This window comes from Salvelinus namaycush, unplaced genomic scaffold (assembly GCF_016432855.1).
Source record: "Salvelinus namaycush isolate Seneca unplaced genomic scaffold, SaNama_1.0 Scaffold507, whole genome shotgun sequence".
NCBI lineage: Eukaryota > Metazoa > Chordata > Actinopteri > Salmoniformes > Salmonidae > Salvelinus > Salvelinus namaycush.
The window spans coordinates 143,241-167,512 of NW_024061206.1; the positions used below are offsets into that span (position 1 = coordinate 143,241).

The 24,272-nt window shown below is 46.0% G+C and overlaps 1 protein-coding gene across 1 annotated transcript in view; it reads right to left on the reverse strand.

Moving 5' to 3' along the window:
- LOC120041689 (retinal-specific phospholipid-transporting ATPase ABCA4-like) overlaps positions 1–24,272 on the reverse strand; it is a gene marked incomplete at its 5' end in the record, with an annotated part of 44,177 nt that overhangs the window by 18,839 nt on the left and 1,066 nt on the right. The window contains 9 exons of the mRNA XM_038986553.1: positions 402–525; positions 1,241–1,388; positions 2,066–2,181; positions 13,511–13,688; positions 14,359–14,528; positions 17,444–17,518; positions 17,821–17,926; positions 21,618–21,650; positions 23,412–23,506. Of these exons, the coding sequence (XP_038842481.1) occupies positions 402–525; positions 1,241–1,388; positions 2,066–2,181; positions 13,511–13,688; positions 14,359–14,528; positions 17,444–17,518; positions 17,821–17,926; positions 21,618–21,650; positions 23,412–23,506 (1,045 nt within the window). The remainder of the gene's footprint in view (positions 1–401; positions 526–1,240; positions 1,389–2,065; positions 2,182–13,510; positions 13,689–14,358; positions 14,529–17,443; positions 17,519–17,820; positions 17,927–21,617; positions 21,651–23,411; positions 23,507–24,272) is intronic.

Below are 24,272 nucleotides of genomic sequence, written 5' to 3' on the forward strand. Positions count from 1 at the left end.
AGTGTTGTAGGCTGGAGGAGGTTTAAAAGAATAGTTTATTTTCAGTCAGGAGTCTTGTAGGCTGGAGGAGGTTTAGAGAAGAGATGAGTGTGGAAGTGTTGTAGGCTGGAGGAGGTTTAAAGAAGAGATGAGGGTGGAAGTGTTGTAGGCTGGAGGAGGTTGAGAGAAGAGATGAGTGTGGGAGTGTTGTAGGCTGGAGGTTTAGAGAAGAGATGAGTGTGGAAGTGTTGTAGGCTGGAGGAGGTTTAGAGAAGAGATGAGTGTGGAAGTGTTGTAGGCTGGAGGAGGTTTAGAGAAGAGATGAGTGTGGAAGTGTTGTAGGCTGGAGGAGGTTTAGAGAAGAGATGAGTGTGCGAATGTTGTGTGCCATAGAGATACAACACTAGCTATGTTGTGCTCACCAAAGTGTGCATAGACATCAGTCACCGCCTGGTTCATAGCCATGTCAATCAGCCCCCGGCCCAGACAGAAGTGAGGGAACACCAGGAGGCCTTTCTTCAGCCACTCATTGAACTCTAACAAGGCCTGGGGAGCACAACAACAATACAATAAACAACAAAATAAACAACAACACAATAACAACAACAACATAACAAACAACACAATAAACATCAACACAATAAACAACAACAACATCAACACAACAAATAACAACAAAATAAACAACGACAACACAATAAATAACAACAATACAATAAACAACAATAACATAAACAACAACACAATAAACAACAACAACATCAACACAACAAATAACAACACAATAAACAACAATGACAACACAATAAACCACACAATAAACAACATCAACAGCAACACAACAAACAACAACACAATAAACAACAACAACACAAACAAAAACACAATAAACAACAATAAAGTAAACAACAACAACACAATAACAACAACATCAACACAACAAACAACAACACAAACAACAACATCAACACAACAAACCACAATAAAAAACAACAACAACAGCAACACAACAAAAACAACACAATATACAACAACAACATCAACACAACAAACAACACAGTAAACAACAACAACACAACAAACAAGAACAACATCAACACAACAACAACAATACAGTAAACAACACAATAAACAAAAAAAAACAATACAATAAACACCTACAACAATACAATAAACAACAACAATTAAACATGACTCGGTCCCTCTCTCTTTCTCTCTCATACACAATCTGCCTCTCCCTCCCTCTCTCCCCCATCCTCACCCGGTTGTTCTCGAACAGTTCCAATATGAAGGTGAGGGCGCTGCTGTTGATGCCGATGAACAGGTTGATGCAGGACAGAGAGACGTAGGCTGTACTGGGGATGTTAAAGATGTATGACATGGGGTACATCATGGGGGTTACTGACCACCTAGAGAGAGAGAGGGAAGAGAGAGAGGGGGTGAGAGAGAGACAGAGAGAGAGACAGAGAGAGAGAGAGACACAGAGAGAGAGAGAGAGAGAGACACAGAGAGAGAGATTTAGGACATCAAAAGGGGATTTGGGGCCTCCCGGCTGGCGCAGTGGTCTAAGGCACTGCATCGCAGTGCTATCTGTGCCACCAGAGACTCTGGGTTCGAGCCCAGGCTCTGTCGCAACCGGCCGCGACCGGGAGGTCCATGGGGCGATGCACAATTGGCCTAGCGTCATCCGGGTTAGGGAGGGTTTGGCCGGTAGGGATATCCTTGTCTCATCGCGCACTAGCGACTCCTGTGGCGAGCCGGGAGCAGTGCATGCTGACCATTTCCTCCGACACATTGGTGCGGCTGGCTTCCGGGTTGGATGCGCGCTAAGTTGGGTTGTGTTTCGGAGGACGCATGGCTCTCGACCTTCGTCTCTCCCGAGCCGGTACGGGAGTTGTAGCGATGAGACAAGACAGTAACTACTAACAATTGGATACCACGAAATTGGGGAGAAAAAGGGGGTAAAAAGCAGAGCATCGGAGTGGTCCCACCTAAAGCAAACACCTTACAAAGGCTTTATACAGCATTCATAAAGTCTTCATAAGCAGTACACACAAGCTTCCCAAATCATATGCCTAGTACTCACCCATACAAGAAGAGCAGGAGAACGAGGGCTGGCAGGTTGGTGGGTGAGGTGTAACACTTCTTGTCGAAGACCACAAAGATCCCCACCACCATGGCTGTACTGAGAGAGTAGTTCATCTGGAGAGACCGGAGATGGAAAATATGGAAAACATTTCAATTGATGAAATCCGAGTGAAACAAGTCACTGACACGTCCATGTCAATCAGATTCCAATTTGAATGCCCGCCAGAGGTAGGGCGAAACTGTGATGGCTTTATACCTAAAAAATTGTTATTCAGACTTGCCCCAGGGCCCAGCTGTACGTACAATTTGGTACATCTATCACAAAAGGCACAATTCAATATATTCAATACAGTTGGCAAGCAAGCATTTCATTGCACTGTATCCGCGAGCCTACCAGACAGGCTAAATGCTTTTTATGCTCTCTTCGAGGCAAGCAACACTGAAGTATGCATGAGAGCACCAGCTGTTCCGGATATTTATAAATATTGATAATACAGTTGTCACACTCTGGCCTTTGTTATATTGATTTTCTTTATTAGTTTAGTTAGGTCAGGGTGTGACAGGGGGGATGTTTGTGTGTTTTGTCTAGTTTAGGGTGTGTGTATTGTTTAGGGGGTTTTGAAGATGTATGGGGTTGTGTTCAGTGTAGGTGTTTAGGAAAGTCTATGGTTGCCTAGTTTGGTTCTCAATCAGAGACAGCTGTTTATTGTTGTCTCTGATTGGGAGCCATATTTAAGGCAGCCATAGGCTTTAGGTATTTGTGGGTAATTGTCTATGTTGAACGTTGGTAGCTTGTGTGTGCACTTTCGTTTATAGCTTCACGGTCGTTTATTGTTTTGTTAGTTTTGTAAGAGTGTTTCGTGTTAAGTCTTCGTCTAATAAAAGGAAGATGTATGTCTCTCACGCTGCGCCTTGGTCCGCTTATTATGACGATCGTGACAGAATTACCCACCAAACCAGGACCAAGCAGCGTGGAAAAAAGCAGCAGCAGCGATGTCAAGACTCCTGGACGTGGGAGGAAATCCTAGACGGGAGAGGACCCTGGGCACAGCCAGGGGAATATCACCGCCCCAAGGCAGAGATGGAGGCAGCACGGCGACACGGTAGGAAGCCCGAGAGACAGCCCAAAAAAATTCTTGGGGGGGGGCACTTGGAGCAGTCGGCGAAGTTGAGGGGTGAGTCTGAGATTGTCGAGGAGTTATTGGACAGATTGGAGGAGAGTGAACGAAGGGGAGATTATGAGACATTCGAGGAGTTGTTGACGAAATTGGAGGAGAGTGAAGAGAGAGAGAGCTGTTGGTTTGGCAGAGTATGCATGGCATTCTCCCTGAGGAGCGTGTTAGCTGTCCGATGCCACCTGTGTCAGTTCCTCGTACTCAGCCTGAAACTTGTGTTAAAGTTCCGGAAGATTTGATGCCGGCTATACACACCAGGTCTCCAGTACACCTTCACAAACCGGTGAGCCCTGTTCCTCCTCCACGCACTAGCCCTGTGGTGCGTGTCTCCAGCCCATTACCACCAGTACCGGCACCACGCACCAAGCCTCCTGTGCGTCTCCAGAGCCCTGTTCCTCCTCCAAGCACTAGCCCTATGGTGCGTGTCTCCAGCCCATTACCACCAGTGCCTACACCACGCACCAAGCCTCCTGTGCGCCTCCAGAGTCCTGTGCGTCCTGTTGCTGCTCCCCGCACTAGCCTGAAGGTGCGTGTCCTTAGCCCGGTACCTCCAGTTCCGGCACCACGCACCAGGCCTACAGTGCGTCTCAGCCGGCCAGAGTCTGCCGTCTGCCCAGCGGCGCCTGAACTGCCCGTCTGCCCAACGCCGTCTAAACTGCCCGTCTGCCCAACGCCGTCTGAACTGCCCGTCTGCCCAACGCCGTCTGAACTGCCCGTCTGCCCAACGCCGTCTGAACTGCCCGTCTGCCCAACGGCGCCTGAACTGCCCGTCTGCCCAACGCCGTCTAAACTGCCCGTCTGCCCAACGCCGTCTGAACTGCCCGTCTGCCCAACGCCGTCTGAACTGTCCGTCTGCCAAGCGCCGCATGAACTGCCCGTCTGTACTGAGCCTGCAAAGCCGCCCGTCTGCCATGAGCCTTCAGAGCCGTCCGCCAGACAGGAGCCGCTAGAGCCGTCCGCCAGACAGGAGCCGCTAGAGCCGTCCGCCAGACAGGAGCCGCCAGAGCCTTCCGCCAGACAGGAGCAGCCAGAGCCTTCCGCCAGACAGGAGCAGCCAGAGCCTTCCGCCAGACAGGAGCAGCCAGAGCCGCCCGCCAGCCAGGAGCAGCCAGAGCCGCCCGCCAGCCAGGATCCGCCAGAGCCGCCAGCCAGCCAGGATCCGCCAGAGCCGCCCGCCAGCCAGGATCCGCCAGAGTCGCCCGCCAGCCAGGATCCGCCAGAGCCGCCCACCAGCCAGGATCCGCCAGAGCCGCCCGCCAGCCAGGATCCGCCAGAGCCGCCCGCCAGCCAGGATCCGCCAGAGCCGCCCGCCAGCCAGGATCCGCCAGAGCCGCCCGCCAGCCAGGATCCGCCAGAGCCAGCCAGCCAGGATCCGCCAGAGCCAGCCAGCCAGGATCCGCCAGAGCCAGCCAGCCAGGATCCGCCCCTCAGTCCGGAGCTGCCCTTCAGTCCGGAGCTGCCCTTCAGTCCGGAGCTGCCCCTCAGTCCGGAGCTGCCCCTCAGTCCGGAGCTGCCCCTCAGTCCGGAGCTGCCCCTCCGTCCAGTGGCGCCCTCTGGGATGGTATTCAGTCCGGGACTCGCCGTTCCAGAGGCGCCACCAAAGCGGGTAGTGACTATGGTGGAGGGGGGTCCACGTCCCGCACCCGAGCCGCCGCCATAGGAAGGCCCACCCGGACCCTCCCCTTCTGTGTCAGGTTTTGCGGTCGGAGTCCGCACCTTTGGGGGGGGGGTACTGTCACACTCTGGCCTTTGTTATATTGATTTTCTTTATTAGTTTAGTTAGGTCAGGGTGTGACAGGGGGGATGTTTGTGTGTTTTGTCTAGTTTAGGGTGTGTGTATTGTTTAGGGGGTTTTGAAGATGTATGGGGTTGTGTTCAGTGTAGGTGTTTAGGAAAGTCTATGGTTGCCTAGTTTGGTTCTCAATCAGAGACAGCTGTTTATTGTTGTCTCTGATTGGGAGCCATATTTAAGGCAGCCATAGGCTTTAGGTATTTGTGGGTAATTGTCTATGTTGAACGTTAGTAGCTTGTGTGTGCACTTCCGTTTATAGCTTCACGGTCGTTTATTGTTTTGTTAGTTTTGTAAGACTGTTTCGTGTTAAGTCTTCGTCTAATAAAAGGAAGATGTATGTCTCTCACGCTGCGCCTTGGTCCGCTTATTATGACGATCGTGACAACAGTAGTTTGAATTTCGCGCTCTGCAATTTCACCTGTTGTTGGCCAGGTGGAACGCTACTGTCCCACCTGCCCATAAGAAGTTAAACAGGTCAACATTCACAAGGCCGTGAATGACGGATTACCAGGATTTGTACTCAGAGCAGACATTTTCAACTTCTCCCTGACCGAGTCTGTAATACCTACATGTTTCAAGCAAACCACCATAGTCCCTTTGTCCAAGAAAGCGAAGGTAACCTGCCTAAATGACAACCGCCCCGTAGCACTCACGTCTGTAGCCATGAAGTGCTTTGAAAGGCTGGTGATGGTTCACATCAACACCATCATCCCAGAAACCCTAGACCCACTCCAATTTGCATACCGCCCCAACAGATCCACAGATGACACAATCTCTATTGCACTCCACACTTCCCTTTCCCACCTGGACAAGAAGAACACTTATGTGAGAATGCTATTCATTGACTACTGCTCAGCGTTCAACACCATAGTGCCCTCAAAGCTCATCACTAAGCTAAGGACTCTGGGACTAAACACCTCCCTCTGCGTCTGGATCCTGGACTTCCTGACGGGCCACCCCCAGGTGGTAAGGGTAGGCAACAACACATCTGCCATGCTGATCCTCAACACGGGGGCCCCTCAGGGTGCATGCTTAGTCCCTTCCTTTACTCCCTGTTCACCCATGACTGCGTGGCCAAGCACGACTCCAACACCATCATTAAGTTTGCTGACAACACAACGATGGTAGGACTGATCACCGACAACAATGAGACGGCCTATAAGGAGGAGGTCAGAGAACTGGCAGTGTGGTGCCAGGACAACAACCTCTCCCTCAATGTGACCAAGATGATCATGGACTACAGGAAAAGAGGACCGAGCACGCACCCATTCTCATCAATGGGACAGGTTGGAGCAAGTTGGGAGCTTCAAGTTCCTTTGTGTCCACATCACCAACAAACTAACGTGGTCCAAAAACACCAAGAAAGTCGTGAAGAGGGCACGACAATGCCTTTTCCCCCTCAGGAGACTGGAAAGATTTGGCATGGGTCCCCAGATCCTCAAAAGGTAATACAGCTGCACCATCGAGAACATCCTGACCGGTTGCATCACCACCTGGCTTGGCAACTGCTCGGCATCTGACCGTAAGGCGCTACAGAGGATAGTGCGAACGGCCCAGTACATCACTGGGGCCAAGCTTCCTGCCATCCAGGACCTACAGTACAGTTTAAACTAGGCAGGGTCAGAGGAAGGCCTAAAAAATTGTCATAGACTCCAGTCACCCAAGTCATAGACTGTTCGCTCTGCTATTGTACGGCAAGCGTTCCTTAACAGCTTCTACCCCCAAGCCATAAGACTGCTGAACAATTAATCAAATGGCCACCCGAACTATTTTCATTGACACCCCTCCCCTCTTGTTTTTACACTGCTGCTACTCGCTGTTTATTATCTATGCAGTCACTTCACCTCTACTTACAAGTACAAATTACCCCGCACATTGACTCGGTACCGGTACCCCCTGTATATAGCCTCATTATTGTTATTTTATCGTGTTATTTTTATTTTATTTATTTTTTACTTCATTTAGTAAATATTTTCTTGACTCTATTTTCTTAAAACTACATTGTTGATTAAGGACTTGTAAGTCAGCATTTCACTGTGAGGTCTACTACACCTGTTGTATTCAGCATTTCACTGTGAGGTCTACTACACCTGATGTATTCAGCATTTCACTGTGAGGTCTACTACACCTGTGGTATTCAGCATTTCACTGTGAGGTCTACTACACCTGTTGTATTCAGCATTTCAGTGTGAGGTCTACTACACCTGTTGTATTCAGCATTTCACTGTGAGGTCTACTACACCTGTTGTATTCAGCATTTCACTGTGAGGTCTACTACACCTGTTTTATTCAGCATTTCACTGTGAGGTCTACTAAACCTGTTGTATTCAGCATTTCACTGTGAGGTCTACTACACCTGTTGTATTCAGCATTTCACTGTGAGGTCTACTACACCTGTTGTATTCAGCATTTCAGTGTGAGGTCTACTACACCTGTTGTATTCAGCATTTCACTGTAAGGTCTACTACACCTGTTGTATTCAGCATTTCACTGTAAGGTCTACTACACCTGTTGTATTCAGCATTTCACTGTGAGGTCTACTACACCTGTTGTATTCAGCATTTCACTGTGAGGTCTACTACACCTGTTGTATTCAGCATTTCACTGTAAGTTCTACTACACCTGTTGTATTCAGCATTTCACTGTGAGGTCTACTACACCTGTTGTATTCAGCATTTCACTGTAAGGTCTACTACACCTGTTGTATTCAGCATTTCACTGTGAGGTCTACTACACCTGTTGTATTCAGCATTTCACTGTGAGGTCTACTACACCTGTTGTATTCAGCATTTCACTGTAAGGTCTACCTCACCTGATGTATTCAGCATTTCACTGTGAGGTCTACTACACCTGTTGTATTCAGCATTTCACTGTGAGGTCTACTACACCTGTTGTATTCAGCATTTCAGTGTGAGGTCTACTACACCTGTTGTATTCAGCATTTCACTGTGAGGTCTACTACACCTGTTGTATTCAGCATTTCACTGTAAGGTCTACTACACCTGTTGTATTCAGCATTTCACTGTAAGGTCTACTACACCTGTTGTATTCAGCATTTCACTGTGAGGTCTACTACACCTGTTGTATTCAGCATTTCACTGTGAGGTCTACTACACCTGATGTATTCAGCATTTCACTGTGAGGTCTACTACACCTGTGGTATTCAGCATTTCACTGTGAGGTCTACTACACCTGTTGTATTCAGCATTTCAGTGTGAGGTCTACTACACCTGTTGTATTCAGCATTTCACTGTGAGGTCTACTACACCTGTTGTATTCAGCATTTCACTGTGAGGTCTACTACACCTGTTTTATTCAGCATTTCACTGTGAGGTCTACTACACCTGTTGTATTCAGCATTTCACTGTGAGGTCTACTACACCTATTGTATTCAGCATTTCACTGTGAGGTCTACTACACCTGTTGTATTCAGCATTTCAGTGTGAGGTCTACTACACCTGTTGTATTCAGCATTTCACTGTAAGGTCTACTACACCTGTTGTATTCAGCATTTCACTGTAAGGTCTACTACACCTGTTGTATTCAGCATTTCACTGTGAGGTCTACTACACCTGTTGTATTCAGCATTTCACTGTGAGGTCTACTACACCTGTTGTATTCAGCATTTCACTGTAAGTTCTACTACACCTGTTGTATTCAGCATTTCACTGTGAGGTCTACTACACCTGTTGTATTCAGCATTTCACTGTAAGGTCTACTACACCTGTTGTATTCAGCATTTCACTGTGAGGTCTACTACACCTGTTGTATTCAGCATTTCACTGTGAGGTCTACTACACCTGTTGTATTCAGCATTTCACTGTAAGGTCTACCTCACCTGATGTATTCAGCATTTCACTGTGAGGTCTACTACACCTGTTGTATTCAGCATTTCACTGTAAGGTCTACTACACCTGTTGTATTCAGCATTTCACTGTAAGGTCTACTACACCTGTTGTATTCAGCATTTCACAGTAAGGTCTACTACACCTGTTGTATTCAGCATTTCACTGTGAGGTCTACTACACCTGTTGTATTCAGCATTTCACTGTAAGGTCTACACCTGTTGTATTCAGCATTTCACTGTAAGGTCTACACCTGTTGTATTCAGCATTTCACTGTAAGGTCTACTACACCTGTTGTATTCAGCATTTCACTGTAATGTCTACTACACCTGTTGTATTCAGCATTTCACTGTGAGGTCTACTACACCTGTTGTATTCAGCATTTCACTGTAAGGTCTACTACACCTGTTGTATTCAGCATTTCACTGTGAGGTCTACACCTGTTGTATTCAGCATTTCACTGTGAGGTCTACTACACCTGTTGTATTCAGCATTTCACTGTGAGGTCTACTACACCTGTTGTATTCAGCATTTCACTGTGAGGTCTACACCTGTTGTATTCAGCATTTCACTGTGATGTCTACACCTGTTGTATTCAGCATTTCACTGTGAGGTCTACACCTGTTGTATTCAGCATTTCACTGTGAGGTCTACTACACCTGTTGTATTCAGCATTTCAGTGTGAGGTCTACTACACCTGTTGTATTCAGCATTTCACTGTGAGGTCTACTACACCTGTTGTATTCAGCATTTCACTGTGAGGTCTACTACACCTGTTTTATTCAGCATTTCACTGTGAGGTCTACTACACCTGTTGTATTCAGCATTTCACTGTGAGGTCTACTACACCTATTGTATTCAGCATTTCACTGTGAGGTCTACTACACCTGTTGTATTCAGCATTTCAGTGTGAGGTCTACTACACCTGTTGTATTCAGCATTTCACTGTAAGGTCTACTACACCTGTTGTATTCAGCATTTCACTGTGAGGTCTACTACACCTGTTGTATTCAGCATTTCACTGTAAGTTCTACTACACCTGTTGTATTCAGCATTTCACTGTGAGGTCTACTACACCTGTTGTATTCAGCATTTCACTGTAAGGTCTACTACACCTGTTGTATTCAGCATTTCACTGTGAGGTCTACTACACCTGTTGTATTCAGCATTTCACTGTGAGGTCTACTACACCTGTTGTATTCAGCATTTCACTGTAAGGTCTACCTCACCTGATGTATTCAGCATTTCACTGTGAGGTCTACTACACCTGTTGTATTCAGCATTTCACTGTAAGGTCTACTACACCTGTTGTATTCAGCATTTCACTGTAAGGTCTACTACACCTGTTGTATTCAGCATTTCACAGTAAGGTCTACTACACCTGTTGTATTCAGCATTTCACTGTGAGGTCTACTACACCTGTTGTATTCAGCATTTCACTGTAAGGTCTACACCTGTTGTATTCAGCATTTCACTGTAAGGTCTACACCTGTTGTATTCAGCATTTCACTGTAAGGTCTACTACACCTGTTGTATTCAGCATTTCACTGTAATGTCTACTACACCTGTTGTATTCAGCATTTCACTGTAAGGTCTACTACACCTGTTGTATTCCGCATTTCACTGTAAGGTCTACCACACCTGTTGTATTCAGCATTTCACTGTGAGGTCTACTACACCTGTTGTATTCAGCATTTCACTGTGAGGTCTACTACACCTGTTGTATTCAGCATTTCACTGTAAGGTCTACTACACCTGTTGTATTCAGCATTTCACTGTAAGGTCTACTACACCTGTTGTATTCAGCATTTCACTGTGAGGTCTACTACACCTGTTGTATTCAGCATTTCACTGTGAGGTCTACACCTGTTGTATTCAGCATTTCACTGTAAGGTCTACTACACCTGTTGTATTCAGCATTTCACTGTGAGGTCTACACCTGTTGTATTCAGCATTTCACTGTGAGGTCTACTACACCTGTTGTATTCAGCATTTCACTGTGAGGTCTACTACACCTGTTGTATTCAGCATTTCACTGTGATGTCTACACCTGTTGTATTCAGCATTTCACTGTGAGGTCTACACCTGTTGTATTCAGCATTTCACTGTGAGGTCTACTACACCTGTTGTATTCAGCATTTCACTGTGAGGTCTACTACACCTGTTGTATTCAGCATTTCACTGTGAGGTCTACTACACCTGTTGTATTCAGCATTTCACTGTGAGGTCTACTACACCTGTTGTATTCAGCATTTCACTGTGAGGTCTACACCTGTTGTATTCAGCATTTCACTGTGAGGTCTACTACACCTGTGGTATTCAGCATTTCACTGTAAGGTCTACTACACCTGTTGTATTCAGCATTTCACTGTGAGGTCTACTACACCTGTTGTATTCAGCATTTCACTGTGAGGTCTACTACACCTGTTGTATTCAGCATTTCACTGTGAGGTCTACTACACCTGTTGTATTCAGCATTTCACTGTAAGGTCTACTACACCTGTTGTATTCAGCATTTCACTGTGAGGTCTACTACACCTGTGGTATTCAGCATTTCACTGTGAGGTCTACTACACCTGTTGTATTCAGCGTTTCACTGTGAGGTCTACTACACCTGTTGTATTCAGCATTTCACTGTAAGGTCTACTACACCTGTTGTATTCAGCATTTCACTGTAAGGTCTACTACACCTGTTGTATTCAGCATTTCACTGTGAGGTCTACTACACCTGTTGTATTCAGCATTTCACTGTGAGGTCTACTACACCTGTTGTATTCAGCATTTCACTGTGAGGTCTACTACACCTGTTGTATTCAGCATTTCACTGTGAGGTCTACTACACCTGTTGTATTCAGCATTTCACTGTGAGGTCTACTACACCTGTTGTATTCAGCATTTCACTGTAATGTCTACTACACCTGTTGTATTCAGCATTTCACTGTGAGGTCTACTACACCTGTTGTATTCAGCATTTCACTGTAAGGTCTACTACACCTGTTGTATTCAGCATTTCACTGTGAGGTCTACTACACCTGTTGTATTCAGCATTTCACTGTAAGGTCTACTACACCTGTTGTATTCAGCATTTCACTGTGAGGTCTACTACACCTGTTGTATTCAGCATTTCACTGTGAGGTCTACTACACCTGTTGTATTCAGCATTTCACTGTGAGGTCTACTACACCTGTTGTATTCAGCATTTCACTGTGAGGTCTACTACACCTGTTGTATTCAGCATTTCACTGTGAGGTCTACTACACCTGTTGTATTCAGCATTTCACTGTGAGGTCTACTACACCTGTTGTATTCAGCATTTCACTGTGAGGTCTACTCCACCTGTTGTATTCAGCATTTCACTGTGAGGTCTACTACACCTGTTGTATTCAGCATTTCACTGTGAGGTCTACTACACCTGTTGTATTCAGCATTTCACTGTGAGGTCTACTCCACCTGTTGTATTCAGCATTTCACTGTGAGGTCTACTACACCTGTTGTATTCAGCATTTCACTGTGAGGTCTACTACACCTGTTGTATTCAGCATTTCACTGTGAGGTCTACTACACCTGTTGTATTCAGCATTTCACTGTAAGGTCTACTACACCTGTTGTATTCAGCATTTCACAGTAAGGTCTACACCTGATGTATTCAGCATTTCACGGTAAGGTCCACACCTGATGTATTCAGCATTTCACTGTGAGGTCTACTACACCTGATGTATTCAGCATTTCACTGTGAGGTCTACTACACCTGATGTATTCAGCATTTCACGGTAAGGTCTACACCTGATGTATTCAGCATTTCACGGTAAGGTCTACTACACCTGTTGTATTCAGCATTTCACTGTGAGGTCTACTACACCTGTTGTATTCAGCATTACACTGTGAGGTCTACTACACCTGTTGTATTCAGCATTACACTGTGAGGTCTACTACACCTGTTGTATTCAGCATTTCACTGTGAGGTCTACACCTGTTGTATTCAGCATTTCACAGTAAGGTCTACACCTGATGTATTCAGCATTTCACGGTAAGGTCTACTACACCTGTTGTATTCAGCATTTCACTGTGAGGTCTACACCTGTTGTATTCAGCATTTCACAGTAAGGTCTACACCTGATGTATTCAGCATTTCACGGTAAGGTCTACTACACCTGATGTATTCAGCATTTCACAGTAAGGTTTACACCTGATGTATTCAGCATTTCACGGTAAGGTCTACACCTGATGTATTCAGCATTTCACGGTAAGGTCTACACCTGATGTATTCAGCATTTCACGGTAAGGTCTACTACACCTGATGTATTCAGCATTTCACGGTAAGGTCTACTACACCTGATGTATTCAGCATTTCACGGTAAGGTCTACACCTGATGTATTCAGCATTTCACAGTAAGGTCTACACCTGATGTATTCAGCACGTGACAAAAAATTTGATTTGAATTCCATGCTCTAGAAACATGAGAGAACAACATGCTACATAAGAGTCTAGTTCCTCTCCAGGTTTCTTCCTGTAACTGTGACTTACTCTTTTGTGGGTCTAGTTCAGGTTACTGTAAAGCACTTTTGTCACTAATAACGATATAAAAAAGGGCTTCATAAATAACAGTTTATTGATTGATTAAAAGACATACCATATCCCAGAAGAAGTTGGCTAACCAGTAGACAAGGGGGCTGACCCCGCTGACGAACTGGAGGTGTTTAGCCTTGGTTACTCTCTCCTGGATCAGGTAGAGGACAAACGAGGCTGGGATGAAGGACATGGCAAAGATCACACAGATAGCTGTCACTGCGTCTACTGATGTCTTCAACCTGGGAGAGGAGAGACAGACAGGTTAGATAACAGACAGCTGTCACCGGGTCTACTGATGTCTTCAACCTGGGAGAGGAGAGAGAGACAGGTTAGATGGTCACTCTAGAGGACAGACAGGTTAGATAACAGAGAGATGGTCACCCTAGGTGACAGACAGGGACACAGAGAGACAGACACATAGTAGAAGGAAGATATTCTGGGAGAGGAGATGACTTACAGACATTTTCAACATATTCAACACAAAGCCCACAAGCTATAGGGGAAAGGGGATGCCTAGTTAGTTGTACAACTGAATGTATTCAACTGAAATGTGTCTTCCGCATTTAAACCAACCTCTCTGAATAAGAGAGGTGGGGGGGGGGCTGTCTTAATCGACATCCACATCATTGGCGCCCGAGGAACAGTGGGTTAACTGCCTTGCTCAGGGGCAGAACGACAGACTTGTACCTTGTCAGCTCGGGGATTCGATCCAGCAACCTTTTGGTTACTGGCCCAACGTTCCTACCCGCCAGGCTACCTGCCGCCCCTAAAAGGCTCTAAGGCACAATGTATGAACTGGAAAAATCCTGTTCATGACCCCTGAAGGGATGAAGAACGTGGCGTTGAATCGGCACAAGCCTGTGATTAGTTCCTGTATTGTTTTAAAAAGAGGGAACCAGTGTAACTTACACAGTGACTTCAGACAGCTGTTCCTTGGTGAGGTTGAGGGGGTGGTTGATGGCTGTGATGCCGTACTGCATGGGGTCAACGTTACGAGGCAGGTGGGCCCTCAGAATGGCGTTGTTGGCCACATTCATGAAGGCCACCATGGCGTGCCAGCCTTTGTTGTTGTACCAGACCTGGTTTGGGGAGCAGAGGTGCGTTCAATATATAACAAGTTTTGTATTTTAAAAAAATGACCTGGATGGGATTAGAGGCATGTTCAATTTATGATGTTTTTTTGTTAAATTCTGAAATATGGAGTCATATACACTACCATTCAAAAGTTTGGGGTCACTTTGAAATGTCCTTGTTTTTGAAAGAAAAGACTTCTTTTTTTTGGCCATTAAAATATCATCAAATTGATCAGAAATACAGTGTAGACATTGTTAAATAGGGGGTGCTGTTTTCACTTTGTAAAAATGTTGTTCCCAAATTAAACTGCCTCGTACTCAATTCTTGCTCGTACAATATGCATATTATTATTACTATTGGATAGAAAACACTCTCTAGTTTCTAAAACCATTTGAATTATATCTGTGAGTAAAACAGAACTCAAGTTGGAGCAATTTTCCTGTGAGGAAGTGAGAAATCTGAAATCAGACAGGCTGTTCTGGGGTCAGTTTATTAATTTGCATGTCTTCTATTGGTCGACATGCACTGCACACGCCTTCCCCTAGATGTCAGCAAATAGTGAGAATTGGAATGGAGTTGCTAGGCAGATCTGAGGCCATATAAAGGGTCTTGGAACGTGGGGTGCACTCTTTTCAACATTCGCCATGACGCAAGACAGACCTCAGGATGGCGTTCTGGAAAGCTCTCGTTATAGGCCTTAGATATATCCGGCTCTGATTTTATTCGATATAGGTGTTAAGAACGTCATAATGTAGTTATTTTAAACCGAGTTATATCATTTTATATCAGTATATTGCGATTTTCGGAATTTTCTTAGTGCTGCGTTATAGTGAGTTGGGCACGTCTTCGTCACATGGCTAATGTTTACTGCTAATTCCAAAGTTGAAGGCGACAATCTACAACCGAGCAACGATTCTTTTGGACAAAGGACAACTTGCCCAAGATTCTGATGAAAGCTCATCAAAAAGTAAGAACTATTTATGATGTTAATTCGTTGTTCTGTTGAAAAATGTAAAACTCCTATTCCGCCATTAATTTCGTTGCGGTCTCGCTTTAACGCACGCTGTATGTCGTAGTAACGTTAATTTTAAAAATCTAACACAGCGGTTGCATTAAGAACTAATGTATCTTTCATTTGCTGTCCAACCTGTATTTTTTTGTCAAGTTTATGATTAGTTAATGATTAGATTAGGTGCCTCTCCCAAGATTTCTCCCGACATTTTGTTGGCAGCTTGGCTACTATTCTCATTGTATAACCACGATTTGTGCCGCTAAATATGCACATTTTCGAACAAACTCTATATGTATTGTGTAATATGATGTTATAGGACTGTCATCTGAAGAAGTTTGAGAAGGTTAGTGAAAAAATTTATATCTTTTGCTGGTTTATTCGTTATCGCTATTGTTGGCTTGAATCAATGCTGTTGTGTGGTTGGCTATTGTAGTAAGCTAATATAATGCTATATTGTGTTTTCGCTGTAAAACACTTAAAAAATCTGAAATATTGGCTGGATTCACAAGATCTTTGTCTGTCATTTGCTGTACGCTGTGTATTTTTCATAAATGTTTTATGATGAGTATTTAGGTAATTCACGTTGGTCTCTGTAGTTATTCTAGTTGCTTTGGTGAGAGTTGTGATGGTGGCTGCAATGTAAAACTATGATTTATACCTGAAATATGCACATTTTTCTAACAAAACATATGCTATACAATGAATATGTTATCAGACTGTCATCTGATGAAGTTGTTTCTTGGTTAGTGACTATTTATATCTTTATTTGGTCGAAATTGTGATAGCTACCTATGCAGGAAAAAAATGGTGGGGGAAAAAAGTTGTGTCTTTTGCTATCGTGGTTAGCTAATAGAAATACATATTGTGTCTTCCCTGTAAAACATTTTAAAAATCAGAAATGATGGCTGGATTCACAAGATGTGTATCTTTCATCTGGTGTCTTGGACTTGTGATTTAATGATATTTAGATGCTAGTATTTACTTGTGACGCTATGCTAGGCTATGCTAGTCAGCTTTTTTACTGATGGGGGTGCTCCCGGATCCGGGATTGTGATGATGTAGAAGTTAATGTTATAAATAACTATTGTAGCTGGAAACAGCAGATTTTTTATGGAATATCTACATTGGTGTACAGAGGCCCATTATCAGCAACCATCACTCCTGTGTTCCAATGGCACGTTGTGTTAGCTAATCCAAGTTTATCATTTTAAAAGGCTAATTGATCATTAGAAAACCCTTTTGTAATTATGTTAGCACAGCTGAAAACTGTTGTCCTGATTAAAGAAGCAATAAAACTGGCCTTCTTTAGACTAGTTGAGTATCTGGAGCATAAGCATTTGTGGGTTCGATTACAGGCTCAAAATGGCCAGAAACAAATAACTTTCTTCTGAAACTCGTCAGTCTATTCTTGTTCTGAGAAATGAAGGCTATTCCATGCGAGAAATTGCCAAGAAACTGAAGATCTCGAACAACGTTGTGTACTACTCCCTTCACAGAACAGCGCAAACTGGCTCTAACCAGAATAGAAAGAGGAGTGGGAGGCCCCGGTGCACAACTGGGCAAGAGGACAAGTACATTAGAGTGTCTAGTTGAGAAACAGGCACCTCACAAGTCCTCAACTGGCAGCTTCATTAAATAGTACCCGCAAAACCCTAACAATATCTACACTGTATTTCTGATCAATTTGATGTTATTTTATTAGACAAACAATGTTCTTCTCTTTCAAAAACAATGACATTTCTAAGTGACCCCAAACTTTTGAACAGTAGTGTACATAACAAAACAAATACAAATAAAACATTTCAATAAAAATAATATCAGTGTACTGTTTTTCAATATAATGTCTCAGGTAACATGATAATATCATACTGTGATTCAGAGGTATATGACAGCCAGTAACTAACTTACTTTGACATTGTATTCACTTTCCATGTATCTGAGGAAAGGTCCAATCTCCTGCAGCGACAGCTTTGTGTAGGGACCCTGCCGGAATTATAAAAAAATATTGTGTAACTGAGCCAACTGTAAATCTCACTCACTTAATTCCTACCACTACTTCTACTGATGCACGCTCCATCACTCCAGAGCCCAGGAGGTGGGTGAAAGGGAGGACAGCTCATAATAATGTCTGGAATGGAGTGAATGGAATGGAAGATGTGTTTGATATCATTCCTTTAATTCCACTCCAGACATTACTATGAGCCCTTCCTCCCCAATGACGGTGCCACCAGCCTCCTGTGCTCCAGAGCCCTGACCCACTAGGCCAGGTATGTAGTGATCAGTACCCCAGTAACGTTGAGCATCTTCATCAGTTGAGAGAGGGTATCCTGGATCTGTTTAGGGCTGACTTCCAGTATGGGCAGCTGACCTCCAACAGACAGGCCTCCATACCTGTGGACCAACAACACAGTCATACACACAACCCTCCAACAGGCAACCCTCCAACAGACAACTCCTCCAAAAGACAGGCCTCCAACAGACAACCCCTCCAACAGACAACCCTTCAACAGACAACCCTCCAACAGACAACCCTCCAACAGACAACCCTCCAAAAGACAACCCCTCCAAAAGACAACCCCTCCAACAGACAACCCCTCCAACAGACAGGCCTCCAACAGACAACCCTCCAACAGACAACCCTCCAACAGACAACCCTCCAACAGACAACCCTCCAACAGACAGGCCTCCAACAGACAACCCTCCAACAGACAGGCCTCCAACAGACAGGCCTCCAACAGACAGGCTTCCAACAGACAGGCCTCAACAGACAACCCCTCCAACAGACAACCCTCCAACAGACAACCCTCCAACAGACAACCCTCCAACAGACAACCCTCCAACAGACAACCCCTCCAACAGACAACCCTCCAACAGACAGGCCTCCAACAGACAGGCTTCCAACAGACAGGCTTCCAACAGACAGGCCTCAACAGACAACCCCTCCAACAGACAACCCCTCCAACAGACAACCCTCCAACAGACAACCCTCCAACAGACAACCCTCCAACAGACAACTCTCCAACAGACAACCCCTCCAACAGACAGGCCTCCAACAGACAACCCTCCAACAGACAACCCTCCAACAGACAACCCTCCAACAGACAACCCTCCAACAGACAACCCTCCAACAGACAGGCCTCCAACAGACAGGCCTCCAACAGACAGGCCTCCAACAGACAACCCTCCAACAGACAACCCTCCAACAGACAGGCCTCCAACAGACAGGCCTCCAACAGACAGGCCTCCAACAGACAGGCCTCCAACAGACAGGCCTCCAACAGACAGGCCTCCAACAGACAACTCTCCAACAGACAGGCCTCCAACAGACAGGCCTCCAACAGACAGGCTTCCAACAGACAACCCCTCCAACAGACAACCCTCCAACAGACAACCCCTCCAACAGACAACCCTCCAACAGACAGGCCTCCAACAGACAGGCCTCCAACAGACAGGCCTCCAACAGACAGGCCTCCAACAGACAGGCCTCCAACAGACAGGCCTCCAACAGACAACCCTCCAACAGACAGGCCTCCAACAGACAACTCTCCAACAGACAGGCCTCCAACAGACAGGCCTCCAACAGACAGGCTTCCAACAGACAACCCCTCCAACAGACAACCCCTCCAACAGACAACCCTCCAACAGACAACCCCTCCAACAGACAACCCTCCAACAGACAGGCCTCCAACAGACAGGCCTCCAACAGACAGGCCTCCAACAGACAGGCCTCCAACAGACAGGCCTCCAACAGACAGGCCTCCAACAGACAACCCTCCAACAGACAGGCCTCCAACAGACAACCCTCCAACAGACAGGCCTCCAACAGACAGGCCACCAACAGATAGGCCTCCAACAGACAGGCCTCCAACAGATAACCTTCTAACAGACAGGCCTCCAATAGACAACCCTCCAACAGACAGGCCTCCAACAGATAACCTTCTAACAGACAGGCCTCCAACAGACAACCCTCCAACAGACAGGCCTCCAACAGACAACCCTCCAACAGACAACCCTCCAACAGGCAGGCCTCCAACAGATAACCTTCGAACAGACAGGCCTCCAACAGACAGGCTTCCAACAGACAGGCCTCCAACAGACAGGCCTCCAACAGACAGGCCTCCAACAGACAGGCCTCCAACAGATAACCTTCTAACAGACAGGCCTCCAACAGACAGGCCTCCAACAGACAGGCCTCCAACAGACAGGCCTCCAACAGACAGGCCTCCAACAGACAGGCCTCCAACAGACAGGCCTCCAACAGACAGGCCTCCAACAGACAGGCCTCCAACAGACAGGCCTCCAAAAGACAACCCTCCAACAGACAACCCCTCCAACAGACAACCCCTCCAACAGACAACCCTCCAACAGACAGGCTTCCAACAGACAGGCTTCCAACAGACAGGCTTCCAACAGACAGGCCTCAACAGACAACCCCTCCAACAGACAACCCTCCAACAGACAACCCTCCAACAGACAACCCTCCAACAGACAACCCCTCCAACAGACAACCCTCCAACAGACAACCCTCCAACAGACAACCCTCCAACAGACAACCCTCCAACAGACAACCCTCCAACAGACAACCCTCCAACAGACAACCCTCCAACAGACAACCCTCCAACAGACAACCCCTCCAACAGACAACCCTCCAACAGACAGGCCTCCAACAGACAGGCTTCCAACAGACAGGCCTCAACAGACAGCCCTCCAACAGACAGGCCTCCAACAGACAACCCTCCAACAGACAACCCCTCCAACAGACAACCCCTCCAACAGACAACCCCTCCAACAGACAACCCCTCCAACAGAGAACCCCTCCAACAGACAACCCTCCAACAGACAACCCTCCAACAGACAGGCCTCCAACAGACAGGCCTCCAACAGACAGGCCTCCAACAGACAGGCCTCCAACAGACAGGCCTCCAACAGACAGGCATCCAACAGACAGGCCTCCAACAGACAGGCATCCAACAGACAGGCCTCAACAGACAACCCTCCAACAGACAGGCCTCCAACAGACAACCCTCCAACAGACAGGCCTCCAACAGACAGGCCACCAACAGATAGGCCTCCAACAGACAGGCCGCCAACAGATAACCTTCTAACAGACAGGCCTCCAACAGACAACCCTCCAACAGACAGGCCTCCAATAGACAACCCTCCAACAGACAGGCCTCAACAGACAACCCTCCAACAGACAGGCCTCCAACAGACAACCCTCCAACAGACAGGCCTCCAACAGACAGGCCTCCAACAGACAGGCCTCCAACAGACAGGCCTCCAACAGATAACCTTCTAACAGACAGGCCTCCAACAGACAACCCTCCAACAGACAGGCCTCCAATAGACAACCCTCCAACAGACAGGCCTCCAACAGACAACCCTCCAACAGACAGGCCTCCAACAGACAACCCTCCAACAGACAGGCCTCCAACAGATAACCTTCTAACAGACAGGCCTCCAACAGACAGGCCTCCAACAGACAGGCCTCCAACAGACAGGCCTCCAACAGACAGGCCTCCAACAGACAGGCCTCCAACAGATAACCTTCTAACAGACAGGCCTCCAACAGACAGGCCTCCAACAGACAGGCCTCCAACAGACAGGCCTCCAACAGACAGGCCTCCAACAGACAGGCCTCCAACAGACAGGCCTCCAACAGACAGGCCTCCAACAGACAGGCCTCCAACAGACAGGCCTCCAACAGACAGGCCTCCAACAGACAGGCCTCCAACAGACAGGCCTCCAACAGACAGGCCTCCAACAGACAACCCTCCAACAGACAGGCCTCCAACAGACAGGCCTCCAACAGACAACCCTTCAACAGACAACCCTTCAACAGACAACCCTTCAACAGACAACCCTCCAACAGACAGGCCTCCAACAGACAACCCTCCAACAGACAGGCCTCCAACAGACAACCCTCCAGACCTGAAGAGGATCCAGACATATTACACAAAATCCCCTGAGACAAGAATCATCATTTCTACTAGAGGGTGAAACAGTGTATGAAAAATAAGCTAAACTAAAACTGATATTTAGTTTGCTATGAGGTATGTTTAGAAAATAAATAAAAGCATACCTTTGTTCATTCACCCAGTATTTGCTCTTCAAACTGGAAATGGAAAACAAAATAATAAAATGACTTACAGATTAACATATCAGATGACTTCTGTTTGACATGGATGACAGTGTCATGACTGGCCTGCTCGGGTCAGCTTTCAATGGACCACAATCCTACAGAGAGATCTCTCACACCCACTAGAGGGGAAGAGATCGAGAGGTATTGATGTGGGGGGATTTTATGACACCTCACGCCCATTGTAAATCTCAAGGCAGCAGACAAAATTCCTTTGTCCTCTCACTATGGAGAACCGGCCTCGGAACATTAACATGCAATAAATGGACTTTGGGACAATAGGTTTCGTCAGCCACAATGGTGTTAATGACGATAGATGGAATATGAAAATTAACGTTGTTTTTGTTATATTATTAAAAGTTAAAGGACGACATTATAACGAAAACATTGTAACTTTAAGAGTTTTCCTAATATGTACTTTGTGTTTGCATACTGTACGTTGTGTAGAAAATTTCCAGATCAAAAAGAATGTTTTTGTAAAGATGAAATGTGAAGTGAGTTGTATAAATTGGATCTGAGTAAAATCCAGACCTCCAGCCTTCGTAACTAGTTACGCCCAGAGAACTTGCCCTAAAGGTAGAAACGCCCATTTCTGACCCGAGGGTAAAAAACATGTGAGTTAAAAATGTACACATTAGACTAAGTGACCCTGAGCTGCAGCCAAGGTCTGAGTGATCAGCAAACCCAAAACGCAACACAAGGTTGAAGAAGACAAAGGAACCTTTTAACAACCTATGCTACAGACGAGTAGCTGTATCTAAAGGGGGTGAATTCAAGCAGGACCACCCGGTCACCACTCTCCAAGGAATCGTGTGTCTACACTGTTTTCCTTCCCACTCTGGAACCTTCCACATGGCTGATTAGCCCTTCTCCGAAAACCCCTTTTCAGAGCGAGGAAACAGACCATTATTAAGAGAAAGGACACTGACATCGTGAGGAGAAACAGAGAGAGTTACACCCAGTAACCGAAGACGGACCGTCATCAGAGAAGTCGGAAACCGTTCCACGCAGAGACACCCCGTCGGAGACCTTCAACACGTAATTACATCATTCTATTCTGACCCATAAGAGCAGCAGTTCGGGGCAAGGTTAGGGTTAAAATAAGCATAGCTGACAAATGCACCCAAGTGTGTTTTTCTCTCGTGCACTCTCTCTCTCTCTCCCTCTCTTTTGAAGTCCCCATTTTGTGTAACACGTGTCATATCGTGTTGGCCCGCTAGGGACCTGTTCGTCGTACTAAGTTCTAATCAATAGCCTTGACTGTGTGTTTGTGTATGTGTATCTTATATTAGCATTTTAGCTTGTTAGCAAGCTATTGGTGTGGTACGGACTTATTTGGTGAGACTGGAGTTTGTGCAGATTTACGAATTATGCGATGTTCAGAATGAGACTGTAGAGAAAATGTATTAATTAGCGACTGTTGTAAAATTCGATATTCTGATATTCTTTGAGTTCATTTGGGAAATAGAAACTCAATAAAACCAAACTTTCCCATGGTGCCCCCCGGTTAAGAAGTTAATAATTACCTGATTCATTTAATCACGTAATTATAAACCGTTAATCATTCGATGAGCAGCAGTCGTCACATTAATCAATACAACGACTGTAACAGATGAACATATAATCAGAGGACTTCTGCTGTTTGACATGGATGACTGTAACTCTACCACATCTGTCTGATACATATAACACATATAACACAGATGATCTCAGCTGGTGGTGTTATGGACCCCTTACCTTTGTCTGATGAGGCTGGGGTAGGTTTTAACCAGGTAGTCTGTAATGTTTCTATCAGTCAGGTCCAGTAGTATATCTCCCGTAGCCTCTTTCCTCTGCAAAGACATCACACATAACGTATACCATCACATTGGATACATTAAAACAGCTTGATAACACAATATCAGAAATACAACAGTGTTTGGTACTGGAGGAGAGGTTAGGACTGGCTAGTGGTACTGGAGGACAAGTTTGAACTGCCTAGGGGTACTGGAGGAGAGGTTAGGGCTGGCAAGGGGTACTGGAGGACAGGTTTGGACTGGCTAGGGGTACTGGAGGAGAGGTTACTGGAGGACAGATTACAGGAGGACAGGTTTCTGAAGGACAGATTACTGGGTGACAGGTTACTGGAGGACAGGTAACTGGAGGAGAGGTTACTGGAGGACAGGTTACTGGAGGAGAGGTTACTGGAGGAGAGATTACTGGAGGAGATGTTACTGGAGGTACAAGTTACTGGAGGACAGGTTACTGGAGGACAGGTTATTGGAGGACAAGTTACTGGAGGACAGGTTACTGTAGGAGAAGTTACTGGAGAACGGATACTGGAGGACAAGTTACTGAAGGACAAGTTACTGGAGGAGAGGTTACTGGAGTAGAGGTTATTGGAGAACAGGTTTCTGGAGGACAGGTTACTGGAGGACAGGTTAATGAGGACAGGTTACAGGAGGACAGGTTAATGGAGAAGAAGTTACTGGAGCATAGGTTCCTGGAGCAAAGGTTACTGGAGCACAGGTTACTGGAGCACAGGTTACTGGAGGACATATTACTGGAGTCTAGGTTATTGGAGGACAGGTTACTGGATGACAGGTTACAGGAGGACAG